The 18,816-nt window shown below is 44.2% G+C and overlaps 1 protein-coding gene and 1 long non-coding RNA gene across 28 annotated transcripts in view; one reads left to right on the top strand and one right to left on the bottom strand.

Annotated features, from left to right (window-relative positions):
- Positions 1–11,711, top strand: part of LOC126991632 (uncharacterized) — an 80,839-nt gene extending 69,128 nt beyond the window's left edge. For 11 of the 23 annotated variants that reach the window (XM_050850339.1, XM_050850345.1, XM_050850347.1 and 8 more), the window contains 3 exons: positions 2,666–2,790; positions 10,048–10,255; positions 10,551–11,711. In XM_050850339.1, coding sequence (XP_050706296.1) covers positions 2,666–2,789 — 124 coding nt within the window. In that variant the 3' untranslated portion in view covers position 2,790; positions 10,048–10,255; positions 10,551–11,711. Of the gene's footprint in view, positions 1–2,665; positions 6,893–10,047; positions 10,420–10,550 lie in introns of those variants that run through there. The other 12 variants (XM_050850332.1, XM_050850330.1, XM_050850337.1 and 9 more) reach the window with 12 other exon arrangements.
- LOC126991635 (uncharacterized) lies at positions 10,081–15,971 on the bottom strand. 5 transcript variants are annotated; one of them, XR_007745713.1, is made up of 4 exons: positions 15,683–15,969; positions 10,925–12,465; positions 10,524–10,782; positions 10,249–10,376 (listed from the first exon to the last, which is right to left on the bottom strand). It is a non-coding gene; the product is annotated as an uncharacterized LOC126991635 (long non-coding RNA). The 5 variants fall into 5 exon arrangements; XR_007745717.1 differs by lacking the exon at positions 10,249–10,376 and adding an exon at positions 10,081–10,228 and having other exon boundaries at positions 10,524–12,465; positions 15,683–15,971; XR_007745715.1 differs by having other exon boundaries at positions 10,524–12,465; positions 15,683–15,971.
- Positions 15,972–18,816: the final 2,845 nt, after the last annotated feature.

Raw genomic sequence — 18,816 nt, 5'->3', positions numbered from 1 at the left:
ACGATTTCGGGCAGACATGTAAAGTTCATAATTAGCATTAGTTTGAAGGCTCTGGTATCTTTTGTGAGCTACCTCTATCATTGACAGCACGAGAACAAGCGTGATTAAACCAAGGTTTTTAGCGTGAGGAGTAGAGAAAGAACGAGTAATGTATGCCTCCATTCCAGAGACAATCACCTCTGTTAATAGCTGAGCACACACAGAGGGTCTCTATCCTGGAAGCAATAATCATTCCACGGAATCGGAAAAGTACATCCTCAGGTCGTCCCACCGAGCTGAAGCAAAATGCCAGAAGCATCGCCTCTTCGGTGGGTCCAGAGGATGTACAGGAGCGATAGGACAGGATGCAGAAATAAGATTGTGATCGGAGGAGCCCAACGGAGAGAACAGTTTGACAGAATAAGCAGAAGGGTTTGAGGTAAGGAAGAGGTCTAGAATGTTGGGCCGATCTCCAAGACGGTCAGGAATACGTGTAGGGTGCTGGACCAACTGCTCTAGGTCGTTGAGGATAGCAAAGTTGTAGGCTTGTTCACCAGGATGGTCAGTGAAAGAGGATGAAAGCCAAAGCTGGTGGTGAACATTGAAATCTCCTAGGATGGAGATTTCAGCGAAGGGAGAGTGGGTCAAGATGTGCTCCACTTTAGAATTCAAATAGTCAAAGAATTTTACATAGTTGGTAGAGTTAGGTGAGAGATAAACAGCACAGATGTATTTAGTGATAGAATGACAGTGAAGTCTTAACCAGATGGTGGAAAATTCAGAAGAGTCAAGGTCGTGGGCACGAGAGCAAGTGATGTCGTTGCGCACGTAGGCGCAACATCCAGCTTTGGATTGAAATTTAGGATAGAGATAGTAGGAGGGAACAGAGTAGAGATTGCTGTCAGTAGCCTCAGAAACCTGTGTTTCGGTAAGGAAGAGAAGGTGAGGTTTAGAGGAGGAGAGATGACCCTACACCCTACACCCTACACCCTTGCTTGCAACTGAGATTCATTCTCCTGTTGTGGGCGTGATGGAGTGTTCTCTCTCTTTTTTTATGGCATTTTTTTTGTCTTTACAGTTTGTGTTGTCTTTTTAGAGGCAGCTTTTTGGAGGTATTTTTTTCTTTTGGAAGGCTGTTGATTTGTCACTTCTTACCATATCATGATTTTTAACATTTCAGAAACTAAAAAGTCAGCTAATAGGCACACCTAACATCATTAAATGTGGGGCACAAACTTGGCGGATGGACTGTTATTGTGCCTTGCGCGGCAGTAGTGGGCTAAAGAGCAGCCTATCTGGATTTTTTGTTTTTATTTATAAATGATCCACCAGACATCCTGGAGTTAAATCAAAGTATGTGCTTATCATTGTATTCATTCATACACACACTGGTAATATTTCTGTGGTGTCTGATTCACTTAATTGAGTGAAATTCTATTGTTATAAACAGTCACAAATTCGTGTCACTTGTAAGATTGAAAGTAGTAATGTAAGTTTTGCCTCCATGAAATATACACAAATAGATAAATATGAAAGCTCACGGTCACAATAAGTGACATCACCTGCTTTGTGCAGTAAAAATATACATATTTAAGGAATCTGATTCCCACAACAATGGCTTGCGTTGCTGTCAGACGTACAAAATCATCACGCGGGAATTTCAAGTCTGTGAGAGTGATAGGAACATGCCTGTACATACATGTGCTCTTGCTGACTGCAAGCCTGCGTCATGGAAGAATCTAGACCAATACCCATACATGAGTGGTGTGAAGGGCTGGGCGACATTCCCCTCCTGTGAAACACAGGGATGGAGCTGAAAATTATGTGGAAACAGATGTAAAAGAGGCGTGGGATGGAGAGGAACAAAACATTCGTGTTTGCTCAACACTTGAAGCAATGGACAAGAAATAGACCTTCCCAAGTACACCCAGACCCATAATTATCTAATCCTTTACACCCTCTCTGCTCTGCTGGCTTGGCTTCTTCTACAGTGTTTCCAGGGGCTGGTCAGGTCGCAGGGCCAGTACCCTGGCGCTGGTGTTTTGGCGCCGGTGTGGCGTTGAGTCTCGTCCCCCTGGCTTGGTTTGTCCGGGCTTTGTTTACATACACAGGATGGATGAATTTCAACACGGTATTGTGTCTTTTGTCGACTGCTTGTCGGGATCTGTTCCACCCAAGTTAATTTATATTTTTATAAAAGTAAATGATGATGTATGTATATATGTAACTAGGATATCAAGTCACTCTTCTTTTGACCTGCTCTGCTTTGCATTGCTTTGTAAGTCCTTGATACTTCTCTCCACTTAGATTCTTCACTTAGGTACTCTGTGACAGTAAAGATTGGGTTCCGCGATGCACAGATCAGGATGCAACAAACCAAATCAAGGGGACGAGACTCAGCACCACACTGGGCCGCGCCTCGGGCCACTGTTGTCGTATAAGATATGGACGTATTTTCATGTCATTGTTCTGTTGTTTATTCAATGTTCTGTTCAAGAAAAAGAATACTCATAATTTTAGTTGTTTTTTGGTTATAAGGATTCTTTACAAAATACAATTATAACATTTCCGCCTGCTAGTTAGGAAACATACTGAATCCTGGATTGGCTATGATGATGTTAGGTGCATCTATCAACTGATAACCATGAAGTGCACAAACGCTAAGTTCCCCCTTTTATTCTTCCAGCAGTGGTGAACACGAGCCATCTGGCCGCACCATCTGGGACCTGGAACTAGACCCACTGCACCGTCTGGACCGCCAAGCCCTCAGACACTCCCTCGGCAACCTCCTGCCATTGGTGGTGCTCTGAGGTGACCCTTGGCTGTCCCCCTGTCAGCCATGTGATAACCTGTGCATCATGATATCAGTGTCTGTGACCGTGTTCCTGTGATATACCCTTCTGGGACCCCTTCCTTCCTCCCTGTGCCCCGCCCTGGATTGTGGATAAAAGCCTCATCATAGTTTACCTCTATTTCCACCCCTCCTTCCCTTCCCTTTCCTTCTCTCCTTCCTTCTCTTCCTTCTCTTTGTTTACTGCTTCCCATCATTTCTCTTTCTCTATGATTTTGGTTCGCTTGAAGTAGAGATGAACTATGATGAGGGTTGTATATATAAGCACTAGGCAGCAAAGGCCATGTAGTTTTAAACCATGAAACTGTAATTAAATTTCTATGGTCCAAGGGATTAGAAACTTACCATACAGAGCAAGACTGACGAGGCTAAGTTTGTATTGCTTTGAATCATACAGACTACATTGCAATCTCATACAAATAAAAGAGTTCAACAAGTGTGATATGCATAAAGTTCTCATACTAGAAATAAATGTTAGGACCTGACACTTGGGTTAAAATCTGTATTAACCGTGTAGCAGCGACGGGCCAAATTTGTGGCTTTACCGTGTAGCAGCGACGGGCCAAATTTGTGGCTTTACCGTGTTGCAGCGACGGGCCAAATTTGTGCCATGATATAAACCCCAAAAAATAGATGATACATAATATGATCACAAATGCTTTGATATGTATTATGAAATGGTTTGTGTGAGGGGTGATTTTTCCTCATCTTTCTCGCTTGAAGGGACCATTAACCCGTAAGCTGCGGGACTGAGATTCTGAGTGCGTCGCCTAGTGCGGCTATATCAGCGAGAGATTGACCTTCAATAAATGATATCTAAGTTACATAAACGTGTCATAAATATTACAATACACATATCTGTAGCTCGAAATGTGTTGTATCCTGCATATTTCTTAGATTTTTCTATCACAAAAATGTTTTTCTGGCAGTATCTGAAGCCGCGGCGGAAACTTTTTGGCGCCTGTTTGAAAAGCCCGCTTCCAGAAGGCTTACAGCAGCTTACCGCTCAGCCGCCCAGAAGGCGTACAGCAGTTTGCGGGTTAAAAACATGATCCCCGCTGCTACTGGGTTAATTTAGATTCAGAAAGGAGACAGGCACAATCTGGCTTACAAGTAGATAGTGAATAAGTGGAACAAATCGAGATGATATTATTTCAGTACAAATATAATAGAAATTTTAAAATGAAGATTAGAAATATTTATGAATGGGGAGGCTAATGTTAGATGAGTGGTTCTCTGGAGCTGCCATGTGTGTGCTGACCGGCCTCTTGTAGTCTCCTGATATCCATGTGCATCTTGTTAGATAGAAGCCTTAAGAAGAGAGATGTAAGCCACTGATGTATATAGGATCATGTAGTAGAAAAGAATGTAGGTGTGTCAACATGTCATGCACGGAAATTTCCATATCGTTCGAGGATCATGTGACCGTATTAATCCTATCGAGCTTGCATTTTCAAGCCAGCAGCACATCGCATGACCGCTGGCTTCCATAACAAACACAAGCTCTGTATGGCACCACTGTTGTATGGGTGAGCTTAAGTTGTTCTGAGGAGTGGCGCCACATAGGAATATGCACCTCTCTCAAAACAACAACAGCCTAGCTCACCTACACAACAGTGGCGCCATACAGAGCTTGTGTTTCGTCACTGGCAGTCTTTTCATTTCCATCTAAATTCTATCTAAATTCTAAAGGAATTAGGAAAGGATAAGAAAATAAAGAATGTGGCAGAAAACCATACCAAACTATTTCAGTCATGGGCCGGAGTTTAAGGCAAGGAACAAAAGCTACAAGAAGTCCACCATTTTTATTCAAACTAGAAATAGTCTTGAAAGCCCCACGGCTTCAGTGGGCGTAGTGTTAAGAGTGTTCCCTGTCCCAGTGTCATGCTGTGGTATAGTTATTTTTGTACCTGCATCAGTAAGAAAGTTGTCACTACATTATGTCGCTGACCATTAAGTCCGTGGAGTGGATTGTGCTCGGCTTTAAGGGAAGCGACTGGTTCATAAGGTTGAAAATCCAGCCACACCAGCATTTTCTCTACTCAGGCAGCAGCTCACCCAAAGTATTAGAAGATGTACCCAGGGCAAAATGTTCTGATGTGCATGATATTCATTTGTACATCACTGCCAGTCCTACCAGTCTTAGTGTCACTGCTGGGTCTCTTAGTACAAAATAGAGTTGCTAGGGTCATCAACATTTAGAAGGGCATAACTTCAAAATCTAAACAGATGGAACTTTTTATATCCTGCATTTAACCTCGGCTTCATGTTCTTTCTAACGAGACCTCAACCAACACTGTAGGCTTAATAACTTTGGAGGAGTTCAGTTCTTAACAAAGGCTGAAAATTATCAATGAAACTAAATTCTTGGCCTTACCTGAGTGCTAATGAACCCATTTTAAATTGCCAGCTTTGAAGTCATTCTTTTCTGTTCCCTTTTTGTGTGTTACTTAATAGTTGAGCAACTTTATCAGCAATGAAAATTTTGTCAGAACCAGTCGCTCCCCTCGATAGGTTGTCTTCTCGTTCCCTGGCCGCGTGTTCTGGTCATTCTCTTGTCTCCTTCCTGTAGGATATGTTATACTTGTGACAGTCTGTTGGGTACAATTCCAGTACTAATTGACTGATTTTCAATTGCAATCTTTCAAGAGTCATCATTTTTTTGTATGTTAGATACTAGTTGAGCAGCTTTATCAATAATGAGTATGTCGTCTGAACCAGTCTTCCCTTCAGTATGTTGTATTCTTGTTTCCCGCTCTCCATGTGTTCTAGTCATTTTGTATTCCTCTTTCCCATACAATCTATTTATACTTGTGAGAGTTGTTGGAAGATTCTGTCACCCTGAAGTGGGCTATGCTTGGCTTTTCTGTATGTTACCAAAGGTTTCTCCTTCCCCATGTGTCCAAGCTATCAAGTATTCTGCTTCTCTGCAATGATCTTCTTGCACCTGCACCAGACTGGGAGCTACCACACCACCAGGCCACCATAAAGTAGGATGTGCTGGGCCATTCAACACATGCCCAGACCAAGTTCACCTCCACCACAGAACACCACCTCCTCAACCCTCCCCACCACCACCACAAGTCACCAGGGAAGGTCAGGTCAAGGAAAGATCACTGGTCGGGTTACAAGGCACGCCCCAGAGGTCAAGACAAGTGGAGGTGAGGCAAATTTAACCCGGTAGCAGCGACGGGCCAAATTTGTGGCTTTACTGTGTACCAGCGACGGGCCAAATTTGTGGCTTTACCGTGTAGCAGCGACGGGCCAAATTTGTGGCTTTACCGTGTAGCAGTGACGGGCCAAATTTGTGGCTTTACCGTGTAGCAGTGACGGGCCAAATTTGTGCCATGATATAAACCCCCCAAAATAGATGATACATAAACTGATCACAAATGCTCTGATATATATTATGAAATGATTTGTGTAAGGGATGATTTTTTCTCATTTTTCTCGCTTAGAGGGACCATTAAGAAACTTGATCCCTGCTGCTACCGGGTTAAGGGCCTCATGCATGCACAGGCTGGTGGAGGGATCAGGAGGAGCACCAGTGGAGGAAGGGAGGAGGAGAGAGACAGAATTACCTTAAGTAGTGAAATATGGCAAGAGGAGTGGAATACATGTGGGTGGAGAGAAACAGAGCTCGCCAGAGGAGTAGAATATGGAAGGAGACACCAAGAATTACCAAGTGGAGTGAAAGGTGGAAGAAGGAACCCTGAGATGTTAAGAGGTGTGGAATATGTGAAGAGGAAAGACCCAGAGGAATGGAAAATAGGGGGAGAGAGAGACAGAATCACCAAGAGAAATGGGATATGGGAGAAGAACCGACCTCAATGCACCAGGAGAAAAGCAAGCCTCAGAGTTACCAAAAAGCTTCAAGAGAGTGAGTAGTGTGTGGGAGGCAGAGAAGGGGATGCCAGCCACCTCGTACATCACAGCCACAAATCTGCCTGGACGTCGCTGTGCCAGGCGTGGAAGACTGAAGAAAGATTGCCTCGGAGTTATCAAGAAGCAATATAAGTGAGCAGTGTGGGGGAGGCAGAGAAGGGGATGCCAGCCACCTCATACATCACAGCCAAATGATTGTGTGTCCTACGTGGGGGGGGATCCTGTCTGTCGCTGTGGAGGCCTGCATCATCCTTACACTCCCTATGGCCGGGGAAGGCGCCCAAATGTTACAGGAGCCGCTGGTGAGGAGGTTCAATCCACAGGAGATGGCGTGGCAGTGTTGGCAGTGAGGGCGGCGATGCTCCTGCTCCCACCAGCCTTGTGTCCTGCTGCTGTACCTGTGGCAGCCTCCAAGTGGCTCTGTGGCTGCCTGGGTCTTGTTCCTTGAGGTCGCCCTGGTTCTGGCACCTCCACCACCGGCAACAACATCACAGTGAGGCCAGAGTGCTGAGGTGGAACAAGGCATGGAATTTGCTTGGTACCTGGATTTATTTTAGTTTATTTGTTTTTTTGTTGCTAATTTCCATCTGGTTATCATCTTCTTCCTCCGGCATTTTCCTATGTTGTTAAAGAAAGTAACAGGTCTATTTCTTGTGGTTGTATTTCTTTATGATTTTATTTGGAGGTGGTTTTGTCTTATTATTTCAGTTTTTTGTTCAGTAATTTATGTCTTGGTCTGTCGTCTTCCTACTTTATATTCAAGTACTGCTACTGTCTGTTTCTTTGTTCAGTGTTTGCCAGTCTATGTCTTGTGTCTGGTTATCATCTTATACATTATTATTTCTTCATCTCCCTCCTCCGGCATTTTCCTATGTTGTAAAAGAAAGTAACAGGTCTATTTCTTGTGGTTGGTTTGCTTTATGATTTTATTTGGAAGTGGTTTTGTCTTTCTTGTTATCATCACTAATTTTGCTGAACATAGAAGAGAGGATGAAGAATTGTACCATTTCTTCCATCCCTCTAACCATCCATCCTCACTAATTCCGCTGAACATAGAAGAGAGGATGAAGAATTGTACCATCTCTTCCATCCCTCTAACCATCCATCCTCACTAATTCTGCTTAACATAGAAGAGAGGATGAAGGAAAGGTACCATTTCTTCCATCCCTCTAACCATCCATCCTCACTGATTCTGCTGAACATAGAAGAGAGGATGAAGAATTGTACCATCTCTTCCATCCCTCTAACCATCCATCCTCACTAATTCTGCTTAACATAGAAGAGAGGATGAAGAATTGTACCATTTCTTCCATCCCTCTAACCATCCATCCTCACTAATTCCGCTGAACATAGAAGAGAGGATGAAGAATTGTACCATCTCTTCCATCCCTCTAACCATCCATCCTCACTAATTCTGCTGAACAGAGAAGAGAGGATGAAGAATTGTACCATCTCTTCCATCCCTCTAACCATCCATCCTCACTAATTCCGCTGAACAGAGAAGAGAGGATGAAGAATTGTACCATCTCTTCCATCCCTCTAACCATCCATCCTCACTAATTTCGCTGAACATAGAAGAGAGGATGAAGAATTGTACCATCTCTTCCATCCCTCTAACCATCCATCCTCATCAATTCTGCTTAACATAAAGGAGAGGATGAAGAAAAGGTGCCATCTCTTCCATCCCTCTAACCATCCATCCTCATCAATTCTGCTTAACATAAAGGAGAGGATGAAGAAAAGGTGCCATTTCTTCCATCCCTCTAACCATCCATCCTCATCAATTCTGCTGAACATAGAAGAGAGGATGAAAAATTGTACCATTTCTTCCATCCCTCTAACCATCCATCCTCACTAATTCTGCTGAACATAGAAGAGAGGATGAAGAAAAGGAGCCATTTCTTCCATCCCTCTAACCATCCATCCTCACTAATTCCGCTTAACATAGAAGAGAGGATGAAGAAAAGGTACCATTTCTTCCATCCCTCTAACCATCCATCCTCACTGATTCTGCTTAACATAGAAGAGAGGATGAAGAATTGTACCATCTCTTCCATCCCTCTAACCATCCATCCTCACTAATTCTGCTTAACATAGAAGAGAGGATGAAGGAAAGGAGCCATTTCTTCCATCCCTCTAACCATCCATCCTCATCAATTCTGCTGAACATAAAGGAGAGGATGAAGAAAAGGAGCCATTTCTTCCATCCCTCTAACCATCCATCCTCATCAATTCTGCTGAACATAGAAGAGAGGATGAAAAAAGGGTACCATTTCTTCCATCCCTCTAACCATCCATCCTCATCAATTCTGCTGAACATAGAAGAGAGGATGAAGAAAAGGTACCATTTCTTCCATCCCTCTAACCATCCATCCTCACTAATTCCGCTTAACATAAAAGGGAGGAGGAAGAAAAGGAGCCATTTCTTCCATCCCTCTAACCATCCATCCTCACTAATTCCGCTTAACATAAAAGGGAGGAGGAAGAAAAGGAGCCATTTCTTCCATCCCTCTAACCATCCATCCTCACTAATTCTACTTAACATAGAAGAGAGGATGAAGAAAAGCTGCCATTTCTTCCCCTTAAATACAGGTGTCAAATCTTCCTTCCCTTCAACCAGTTCTCTTCACCTCTCCTCTTGCCCTACTGCTACCTGATGCCTATTGATTCTCCTCTCCCTGCTGGATGTAGGAGAGGAGTTGGGCGGCCTGCTGAGATAACTCCCTCCTTGTTTGTTCAGTAATTTATGTCTTAGTCTGTCTTCTTCCTACTTCATATTCAACTACTGCGATTTCTTTGCTCAGTGTTCGGTAGTCTTGTGTCTGGTTATTGGCGGTCGTCTTCAGCTGTTACGAATGACTTTTTTTTTCCTCCTCGGACCGTTTCCTAAATTGTTGAAAAAGAAATAGTAACGTCTTTCCATTTATTTTACTTCACTGTTCCTTGCATTGATATTTTGTGCCTGCTTATTGTCATCTTCCTCAACTACTCCTTTTTTTTCTTATTATTTCTTACATCACCGAAGAAATGGCTGTGGACCGGCATCAGTGGAGGAGGCTCATGTCCCGTCCAACCCCACCATAGGGAATAAATGGACGTTAAACAATGATGATGATATTCCTTACATTGATATTTTGTGCCTGCTTCTGTCATCTTCATCTTCCTCAACTACTTTTTATTTTTCTTATTATTCCTTACATTGATATTTTGCGCCTGCTTCTTGTCATCTTCATCCTCTACCACTCCCTTTTTCTTACTCGGACAGTTTCCTATACTAATAAAAAGTAGAGTAACAGTAATTCCTCAGCTCTAACTCCTCCGTCCTTCCGCAGGTGGGCGTGGTGAGCTCCGAGGGAGGCGAGGGCATCAGTGTCAAGGAGGGAGTGGTTATCTCAGCAGGCCGCCCAGCTCCTCTTCTACATCCAGCAGGGAGAGGAGAATCAGCAGTATAAGGGCAGTATAAGTGATAGAATGCCAAGTACCTGAGTGTATGAGAAAGGAGGAAAACTGTACCTCTTCTGTATTCAGTAGGGAGGGAAAGTCCAGCAGGCATTAGTTAGTCGTAGTAGGGTGAGAGGACAGGCTTAAATTTGACGGCAGTACAAGTGATAGAATGCCAAGTACCTGAGTTTGTTTACGAGAATGGAAAAAAAAACTGTACCTCTTCTATATCCAGTAGGAAGGGAAGGTCCGCCAGGCATCAGGTAGTTTTAATAGGGTGAGAGGAAAGGCTTAAATTTGAGGGCAGTACAAGTGATAGAATGCCAAGTACATGAGTTTGTTTACGAGAATGGAAAAAACCCTGTACCTCTTCTATATTCAGTAGGGAGGGAAGGACCAGCAGGCATCAGATAGTAGTAGGGTGAGAGGACAGGCTTAAATTTGATGGCAGTACAAGTGGTAGAATGCCAAGTACCTGAGTTTGTTTACGAGAATGGAAAAAAACCCTGTACCTCTTCTATATTCAGTAGGGAGGGAAGGACCAGCAGGCATTAGTTAGTAGTAGTAGTAGGGTGAGAGGACAGGCTTAAATTTGAGGGCAGTACAAGTGATAGAATGCCAAGTACCTGAGTGTATGAGAATGGAAAAAAACTGTACCTCTTCTATATTCAGTAGGAAGGGAAGGTCCAGCAGGCATCAGGTAGTTTTAATAGGGTAAGAGGAAAGGCTTAAATTTGAGGGCAGTACAAGTGGTAGAATGCCAAGTACCTGAGTGTATGAGAATGGAGGAAAACTGTACCTCTTCTATATTCAGTAGGGAGGGAAGGTCCAGCAGGCATTAGGTAGTAGGAATGCAAGTACATGTGTTTGAGGGGCACCGTGTCACTGCATCTCTCTCTCCTTTTCAAGCTCATTATGTTCCTCTGTGATTGTTGCTCTTAAGTCTTGGTCACTGTCTAGATAAAAAGCTTCATAATGAGGGACACACAGGTTCATGATGGTCCTTCTAACACTGTACTTGGCATTCCTCCCTTTGTATTGCCTTACTTGTAGCCTCCTCTCAGGATGTACTGCTACTATAACCTACTGAACGTAAAATAGAAGGTACAGTCTTCCAGGTCTTCAAACACGGGTAGTTGGCATTCATCTCCTTTCATCCTTCTCTGGATGTACTATAACCTGCTTGATGTAGAACAGAAGGTACAGTTTTCCAGGTCTTCAAACACAGGTAGTTGGCATTCATCTCCTCTCATCCTTCTATAAGTCTGGAGCACAGTGATTTCAGAGGTGTGTGTTAGGCTTCATCAGAGTTGTGTATTGGCTCCTAGGGATGAATGCTAAGGCCCCCATGCAGTCAGGCAGGGTGCATGACTGTAATTCTAGACTGATGAGGGTCACTACAGAATGCATGAAGAGGAGGTGGTGGGTAGTAGTCAGTTCAAGCCTTCCTTCCCTAGGGCAAAGAATCTAGAACAGCAGGACTTAACTAGGTGGGAAAGCAGAAGTAGGTTTAAGTCTTTTGTATTTAGATGTGATATTACAAACTCAACAATCATCACTGCCTTTCCAATACCTCAAAGAGTCTCCGGAGAAACACTACACTCCTCGCCGCCACTTGAAAATTTATAAAAAAAAAGAAAAAAAAAGAAAAACCAAACAATAATAGTAATGTGGGGAGCCTTTCGGACTCTTACGCATCATCTCTCACTCTAAACCAGCTTCCTGCCAGCTCCGAGGTCAAGTGACGGGCTCTGCATGTTGACTGGGAGAGGGGACGGATGTAGTTAAGAGTTCCCCGCTTCTTTGGTGGCTTGATTAGGGTCTTGTTTCCTTCCTCTTGCTTGTTGTTTCTCCCTTTCTCACTTCCTTGGGTTTTCCTCCTTGGTTTCTCTGTTGGTTTGCTTCCTTTATTGCTTGACAGACATAGTTGGAGTTCCCTTTCTCTCTTGGTGGCTTCATTTGGGGTCTCGTCTCCATTCCTCTTGCTTGCCTATTTCCTCCCATTCTTTCTTTCTCGCCTGCTTGGGTTTTCCTCCTTGGTTTCTCTGTTGGTTTGCTTCCTTTATTGCTTGACAGACATAGTTGGAGTTCCCTTTCTCTCATGGTGGCTTCATTTGGGGTCTCGTCTCCATTCCTCTTGCTTGCCTTTTTTTCTCCCATTCTTTCGTACTCGCCTACTTGGGTTTTCCTCCTTGGTTTCTCTGTTTGGTTGCTTGATTTCTTTCTTGTCTGTGCTTCATGACTTTTCTCCTTCCTTTCATCTTTCCTCGTCAGCTTCCCTCCCTTTCTTCCTCTACTCCCAGCTGTCTCTGTAAAGAAGATAGCGGTTAAAATTTGTTTAGTTGATTGAATAGAAGTCAAACTAAGATATATCTGCGAAAACTGTAGTCTCAAGATTCTTCAAATAATTACACACATCACTGCACTTAACAAATGTCTTTACTATGCAGCCTGTCTAAAGCATTGGGCAGTGAGTGTCAACCACGAGATGCTAAATAAAAAATGTACAGAATTAAGAGACATCAAGTTGTGGTTCAAACATGATTAAGTAACAGCTCAAGTGTGTGTGTGTGTGTGTGTGTGTGTGTTGGGAATGACCTGTTCTCTACACTGCAGGTCTCTATGTGCTGCAGGTCTCCACTTCAGGGCCAATCCCATGAAATACTGATATGAAAAAACTCGCTGAAGATGTAAGATTATGCCACTCAACATCTTCACACTTAGGTCGGTACTGTTAGACGCCTCCACCCCAAACATCAACTATTTCCAAAGGCCAAAAAGGAGATCAGTCAGGTTCTCATGAGTAGCATTTTTGGTTCATGGTACAGAAGAAGGCTCAAACTACCACCAGGGTCATAAAACTACCCCTGGGAATGCCCCCCACAACTCCTGGGAAAGCCTTGCCAAATGTGTGCGCTTGGGATACAAAATGTTTAACCCGGAAGCAGTGACGGGCCAAATTTGTGGCTTTACCGTATAGCAGCGACGGGCCAAATTTGTGGCTTTACCGTATAGCAGTGATGGGTCAAATTTGTGGCTTTACCGTATAGCAGCGACAGGCCAAATTTGTGCCATGATATAAACTCCCCAAAATAGATGATACATAAACTCATCACAAATGCTTTGATATATATTATGAAATGGTTTATATGAGTGATGATTTTTTCTCGCTTAGAGGGACCATTAATAAACATGATTCCCGCTGCTACCAGGTTAAGAGTAGGACACAATTTCACACTGGGAATATTACAAATTTATCAAAGTTAGTATGCAGAACGGAGCAAAATATTTTAACAGGAGTGATCTTATATTGACCTCCACGAAGACTTGATGAAGACAGAGATGACCAGACACAAAATAGAAATGAAAAGACTAGTAAACTAAAATAAAGACAACACAGAGCCCTACCAATACCAAGAATACCTGACATCACATTGAAAACCAGGGACCTACATCTTTTTAACCCGACAGCAGCGGGGATCATGTTTCTAAAAGGCCCCTCTAAGTGAATTAATGAGAAAAAATCATCACTCTCGCAAACCATTTCATAATATATATCAAGGCATTTGTGATCAGTTATTACTAATACACTTTGCTTTTTGTCCATCCTTGCTCAGACTCACCCTTCCTATAACCATCCAAGCTTTTTCTATTACTAACACACTTTACTTTATATCCATCCTGGCTCAAACTCACCCTTCCTATAGACATCCAAGCTTTTCTATTACTAACATACTTTACTTTTTGTCCATTCTGGCTCAAACTCACCCTTCCTATAGACATCCAAGCTTTTCTATTACTAACATACTTTACTTTTTGTCCATTCTGGCTCAAACTCACCCTTCCTATAGACATCTGAGCTTTTTCTATTACTAACATACTTTACTTTTTGTCCATTCTGGCTCAAACTCACCCTTCCTATGGCCATCTGAGCTTTTTCTATTACTAACACACATTCTGGCTCAATCTCATCCTTCCTGTGGCCATCTGAGCTTTTTCTATTACTAACACACATTCTGGCTCAATCTCATCCTTCCTATGGCCATCCAAGCTTTTTCTATTACTAACACACATTCTGGCTCAATCTCATCCTTCCTATGGCCATCCAAGCTTTTTCTATTACTAACACACATTTTGGCTCAATCTCACCCTTCCTATGGCCATCCAAGCTTTTTCTATTACTAACACACATTCTGGCTCAATCTCATCCTTCCTATGGCCATCCAAGCTTTTTCTATTACTAACACACATTCTGGCTCAATCTCATCCTTCCTATGGCCATCCAAGCTTTTTCTATTACTAACACACATTCTGGCTCAATCTCACCCTTCCTCTGGCCATCCAAGCTTTTTCTATTACTAACACACATTCTGGCTCAATCTCATCCTTCCTATGGCCATCCAAGCTTTTTCTATTACAAACACACATTCTGGCTCAATCTCATCCTTCCTATGGCCATCCAAGCTTTTTCTATTACTAACACACATTCTGGCTCAATCTCATCCTTCCTATGGCCATCCAAGCTTTTCTCTTACTAACACATTCTGGCTCAATCTCATCCTTCCTATGGCCATCCAAGCTTTTTCTATTACTAACACACATTCTGGCTCAATCTCATCCTTCCTATGGCCATCCAAGCTTTTTCTATTACTAACACACATTCTGGCTCAATCTCATCCTTCCTATGGCCATCCAAGCTTTTTCTATTACTAACACACATTCTGGCTCAATCTCATCCTTCCTATGGCCATCCAAGCTTTTCGATTACAAAAACACATTCTGGCTCAATCTCATCCTTCCTATCGCCATCCAAGCATTTTGATTTACTAACACACATTCTGGCTCAATCTCATCCTTCCTATGGCCATCCAAGCTTTTTCTATTACTAACACACATTCTGGCTCAATCTCATCCTTCCTATGGCCATCCAAGCTTTTTCTATTACTAACACACATTCTGGCTCAATCTCATCCTTCCTATGGCCGTCTGAGCTTTTTCTATTACTAACACACATTCTGGCTCAATCTCATCCTTCCTATGGCCATCCAAGCTTTTTCTATTACTAACACACATTCTGGCTCAATCTCATCCTTCCTATGGCCGTCTGAGCTTTTTCTTTTACTAACATATTTTACTTGACTTTCATTCTGGCTCAAACTCACCCTTCCCATTGCCGTCTGAACCTTAAAACCCCCGCTGGAAGAGACCAATGAACAAGGAAGTGTACCATAACTATCCTGTCCAGCCTCACTCAAGCTTGTCAAGGAAAAACTGCGCATGAGATGGAAATAAAAGTTTTTGATTCACACTGCTCCTGCCTTCCTTCCCCTCCCTCCCTTTCTTTTTCGTCTTTCCCTTCCTTCTTTCCTTCCTCCCTTCCTTCCTTCCTCCCTCCCTCCCTCCCTCCCTTCCTTTCTTCCTTCCTTCCTTCCTTCCTCCCTCCCTTCCTTCCTTCCCCTCCCTCCCTTTCTTTCTTTTTTCTCTCCCTTCCTTCCTCCCTCCCTCCCCTTGCTTGCTCACTCTTACCATCTTCCTCTCTGCGTCCTTTGCTCCCGTGCCATCTCCCTCTCTTCCTTGCTTCCTCGTGTTCCTCTCTTCCTCATCTCTCGTCCACGCCGCTGCAGACTCGCCCCGCCTGGAACACCAACCACAACTTATCATAACCACACGGGGAGGGAGGAATATGTGGAAGAGGTGGACTGGACTGGAGAAACAAGAAGGATGAAGAAAGGGATGGAATTTGAAGGGGTGGAGGAAGGGAGAAGGTAGCTATGAGGAGGTTACGGATGGAAGGTTATACTGTACGAGGTGAGGTACTGATGAAATTTGAAGAAGCGGAGGAAGGATGGGAGAAGGCTCAAAGGAGGAGGAAGATAGCTATGAGGAGATGAGAGAGAGAGAGAGAGAGAGAGAGCAATGAAGAGAATGAAAGAAAGGAGTAAGACTAGAGAGAGAGAGAGTGTGCAATGAAGAAAATGAGTAAGTAGACTGGAGAGAGAGAGAGAGAGAGAGAGAGAGAGAGAGAGAGAGAGAGCAATGAAGAAAATGAGTAAGTAGACTGGAGAGAGAGAGAGAGAGAGAGAGAGAGAGAGTGTGTGTGTGCAATGAAGAGAATGAGTAAGTAGACTGGAGAGAGAGAGAGAGAGAGAGAGAGAGAGAGAGAGAGAGAGAGAGTGCAATGAAGAGAATGAGTAAATAGACTAGAGAGAGTGTGCAATGAAGAGAATGAGAGAGAGAGAGAGAGAGAGAGAGAGAGAGAGAGAGAGAGAGAGAGTGTGCAATGAAGAGAATGAGTAAATAGACGAGAGAGAGAGAGAGAGAGTGTGCAATGAAGAGAATGAGTAAATAGACGAGAGAGAGAGAGAGAGAGAGAGAGAGAGAGAGAGAGAGAGAGAGAGAGAGAGAGAGAGTGTGCAATGAAGAGAATGAGTAAATAGCCTAGAGAGAGAGAGAGAGAGAGAGAGAGAGAGAGAGAGAGAGAGAGAGAGTGTGTGCAATGAAGAGAATGAGCAAATAGACGAGAGAGAGAGAGAGAGAGAGAGAGAGAGAGAGAGAGAGAGAGAGAGAGAGAGAGAGAGAGAGAGAGTGTGAGAAATCAAGATAATGAGCAAATAAACGAGAGAGAGAGAGAGAGAGAGAGAGAGAGAGAGAGAGAGAGAGAGAGAGAGAGAGAGCAATGAAGAGAATGAGTAAATAGACGAGAGAGAGAGAGTGTGCAATGAAGAGAATGAGTAAATAGACGAGGGTGTGGCACGCGGGCTTGCTGGAGAAGCTTCGTGCCAAAGGCATCCAAGGACACCTGCTGATGCTGATGAGCGACTACCTTCAAGGAAGAAGCCTCCACGTTGTCGTCGGCGGCCAGCAGTCCAAGGACCTCCCAGTGGGTGCCTCAGTCCCTCAAGGATCTGTGCTGGGACCTGTCCTCTGGAATCTGTACATCGACGACCTTCTCAGGAGTCTGCCAGCAGTCTCTGCATACGCTGACGACTGCACGCTTTCCCTCTCCTACCCTCGCCAAGAAAGCCAGCAAGCGGTTGCTGAGGTCAACCAGCAACTACGCTTGATACGGGAGTGGGGGGAGCGCTGGCAGGTGAACTTTGCTCCTGAGAAGACTCAGGCGATGGTGATCTCTCGGTCCCCGGCAGCCACACAAGCTGTCGAAGGAATGGTGATGTTTGGCTTCGTCACCTTTCCGTTCCAGGATTACGTCAGGATCCTCGGAGTGGAGTTGGACCTAGAGCTGCTTTTCGACCGCCACCTGAAACACGTCGCCCACCAAGCATCCCTACGTGTCTTTGCCCTTCGTAGAGTGGCTAATTTCCTCGACAAGCGAGGAATTATGCTCCTCTACAAGGCCCAGGTAAGATCCTACCTGGAGTACGGAGCTCTGACCTGGATGTCCAGCGCTGCCACACACCTGCAGAGACTGGACAAGGTGGAGCGACGGGTGCAGCGACTGTTACAGGAGAACAACACCCAGCCGCCCCCTCAGGATATTATACATCTAGACACTCTGGAGCACCGCCGGGACGTCGCTGCGCTGGTGGTGTTCCACAAGGCCCAGGTACAAGGAGTACTACACCTGGCGAGACTGAGGCTCCCCCCCGCGAGAGGCTGTGAGAGATACGAGAACGGTACTCTCCAGCCACGAGCAGGTCGGGGTGCCGAGGTCACGCGCCAGCCAGCACCAACGGACCTTCACCTCCAGGGTGTCCCGCCTGTGGAACACATTCACTGCAGCAGGGCCAACAGTGAGGGAAATGTCCACCCAGCAGGTTAAAGTGGCTGCTCACAGGTGGCGAAGAACATGCCCCACACCACTAGTGATGCTAAATACACAGTGAGCAAGTGTAAAGGGCTTTTAAAATAATGCACGAGAAAAAGTGACATTTTAAGCCTAAAAGTGCACAGAGAAACATATGCTACTCGAACGATCGCATAAAGTGTCATAGGCGAAATACAAATATGTTATGTGCTATAGATTCGTCAGTTTGAATAAAAAATAAAAGAGAGAGAGAGAGAGAGAGAGAGAGAGAGAGAGAGAGAGAGAGAGAGAGAGAGAGAGAGAGAGCAATGAAGAGAATTAGTAAATAGCCTAGAGAGAGAGAGAGAGAGAGAGAGTACAATGAAGAGAATGAGTAAATAGCCTAGACAGAGAGAGAGACAGAGAGAGAGAGAGAGAGAGAGAGAGAGAGAGAGAGAGAGTGTGCAATGAAGAGAATGAGTAAATAGACGAGAGAGAGAGAGAGAGAGAGAGAGAGAGAGAGAGAGAGAGAGAGAGAGAGAGAGAGAGTGTGTGCAATGAAGAGAATGACGAGGAGAGAGAGAGAGTGTGCAATGAAGAGTATGAGTAAATAGACGAGTGAGAGAGAGAGAGAGAGAGAGAGAGAGAGAGAGAGAGAGTGTGCAATGAAGAGAATGAGTAAATAGACGAGAGAGAGAGAGAGAGAGAGAGAGAGAGAGAGAGAGAGAGAGAGAGAGAGAGAGAGAGAGAGAGAGAGAGAGAGAGAGAGAGAGAGAGAGAGAGAGAGAGAGAGAGAGAGAGAGAGAGATTGAGAGAGAGAGAGAGAGAGAGAGAGAGAGAGAGAGAGAGAGAGAGAGAGAGAGAGAGAGAGAGAGATTTACATAGATTTACATAGAAAATCAGACCACACAGACCC

Source organism: Eriocheir sinensis, unplaced genomic scaffold (genome assembly GCF_024679095.1).
Source record: "Eriocheir sinensis breed Jianghai 21 unplaced genomic scaffold, ASM2467909v1 Scaffold313, whole genome shotgun sequence".
Classification (NCBI taxonomy): Eukaryota; Metazoa; Arthropoda; class Malacostraca; order Decapoda; family Varunidae; genus Eriocheir; species Eriocheir sinensis.
The sequence above is the reverse complement of the archived record's forward strand: the minus strand, read 5'-3'. Positions and strand labels throughout refer to the sequence as shown.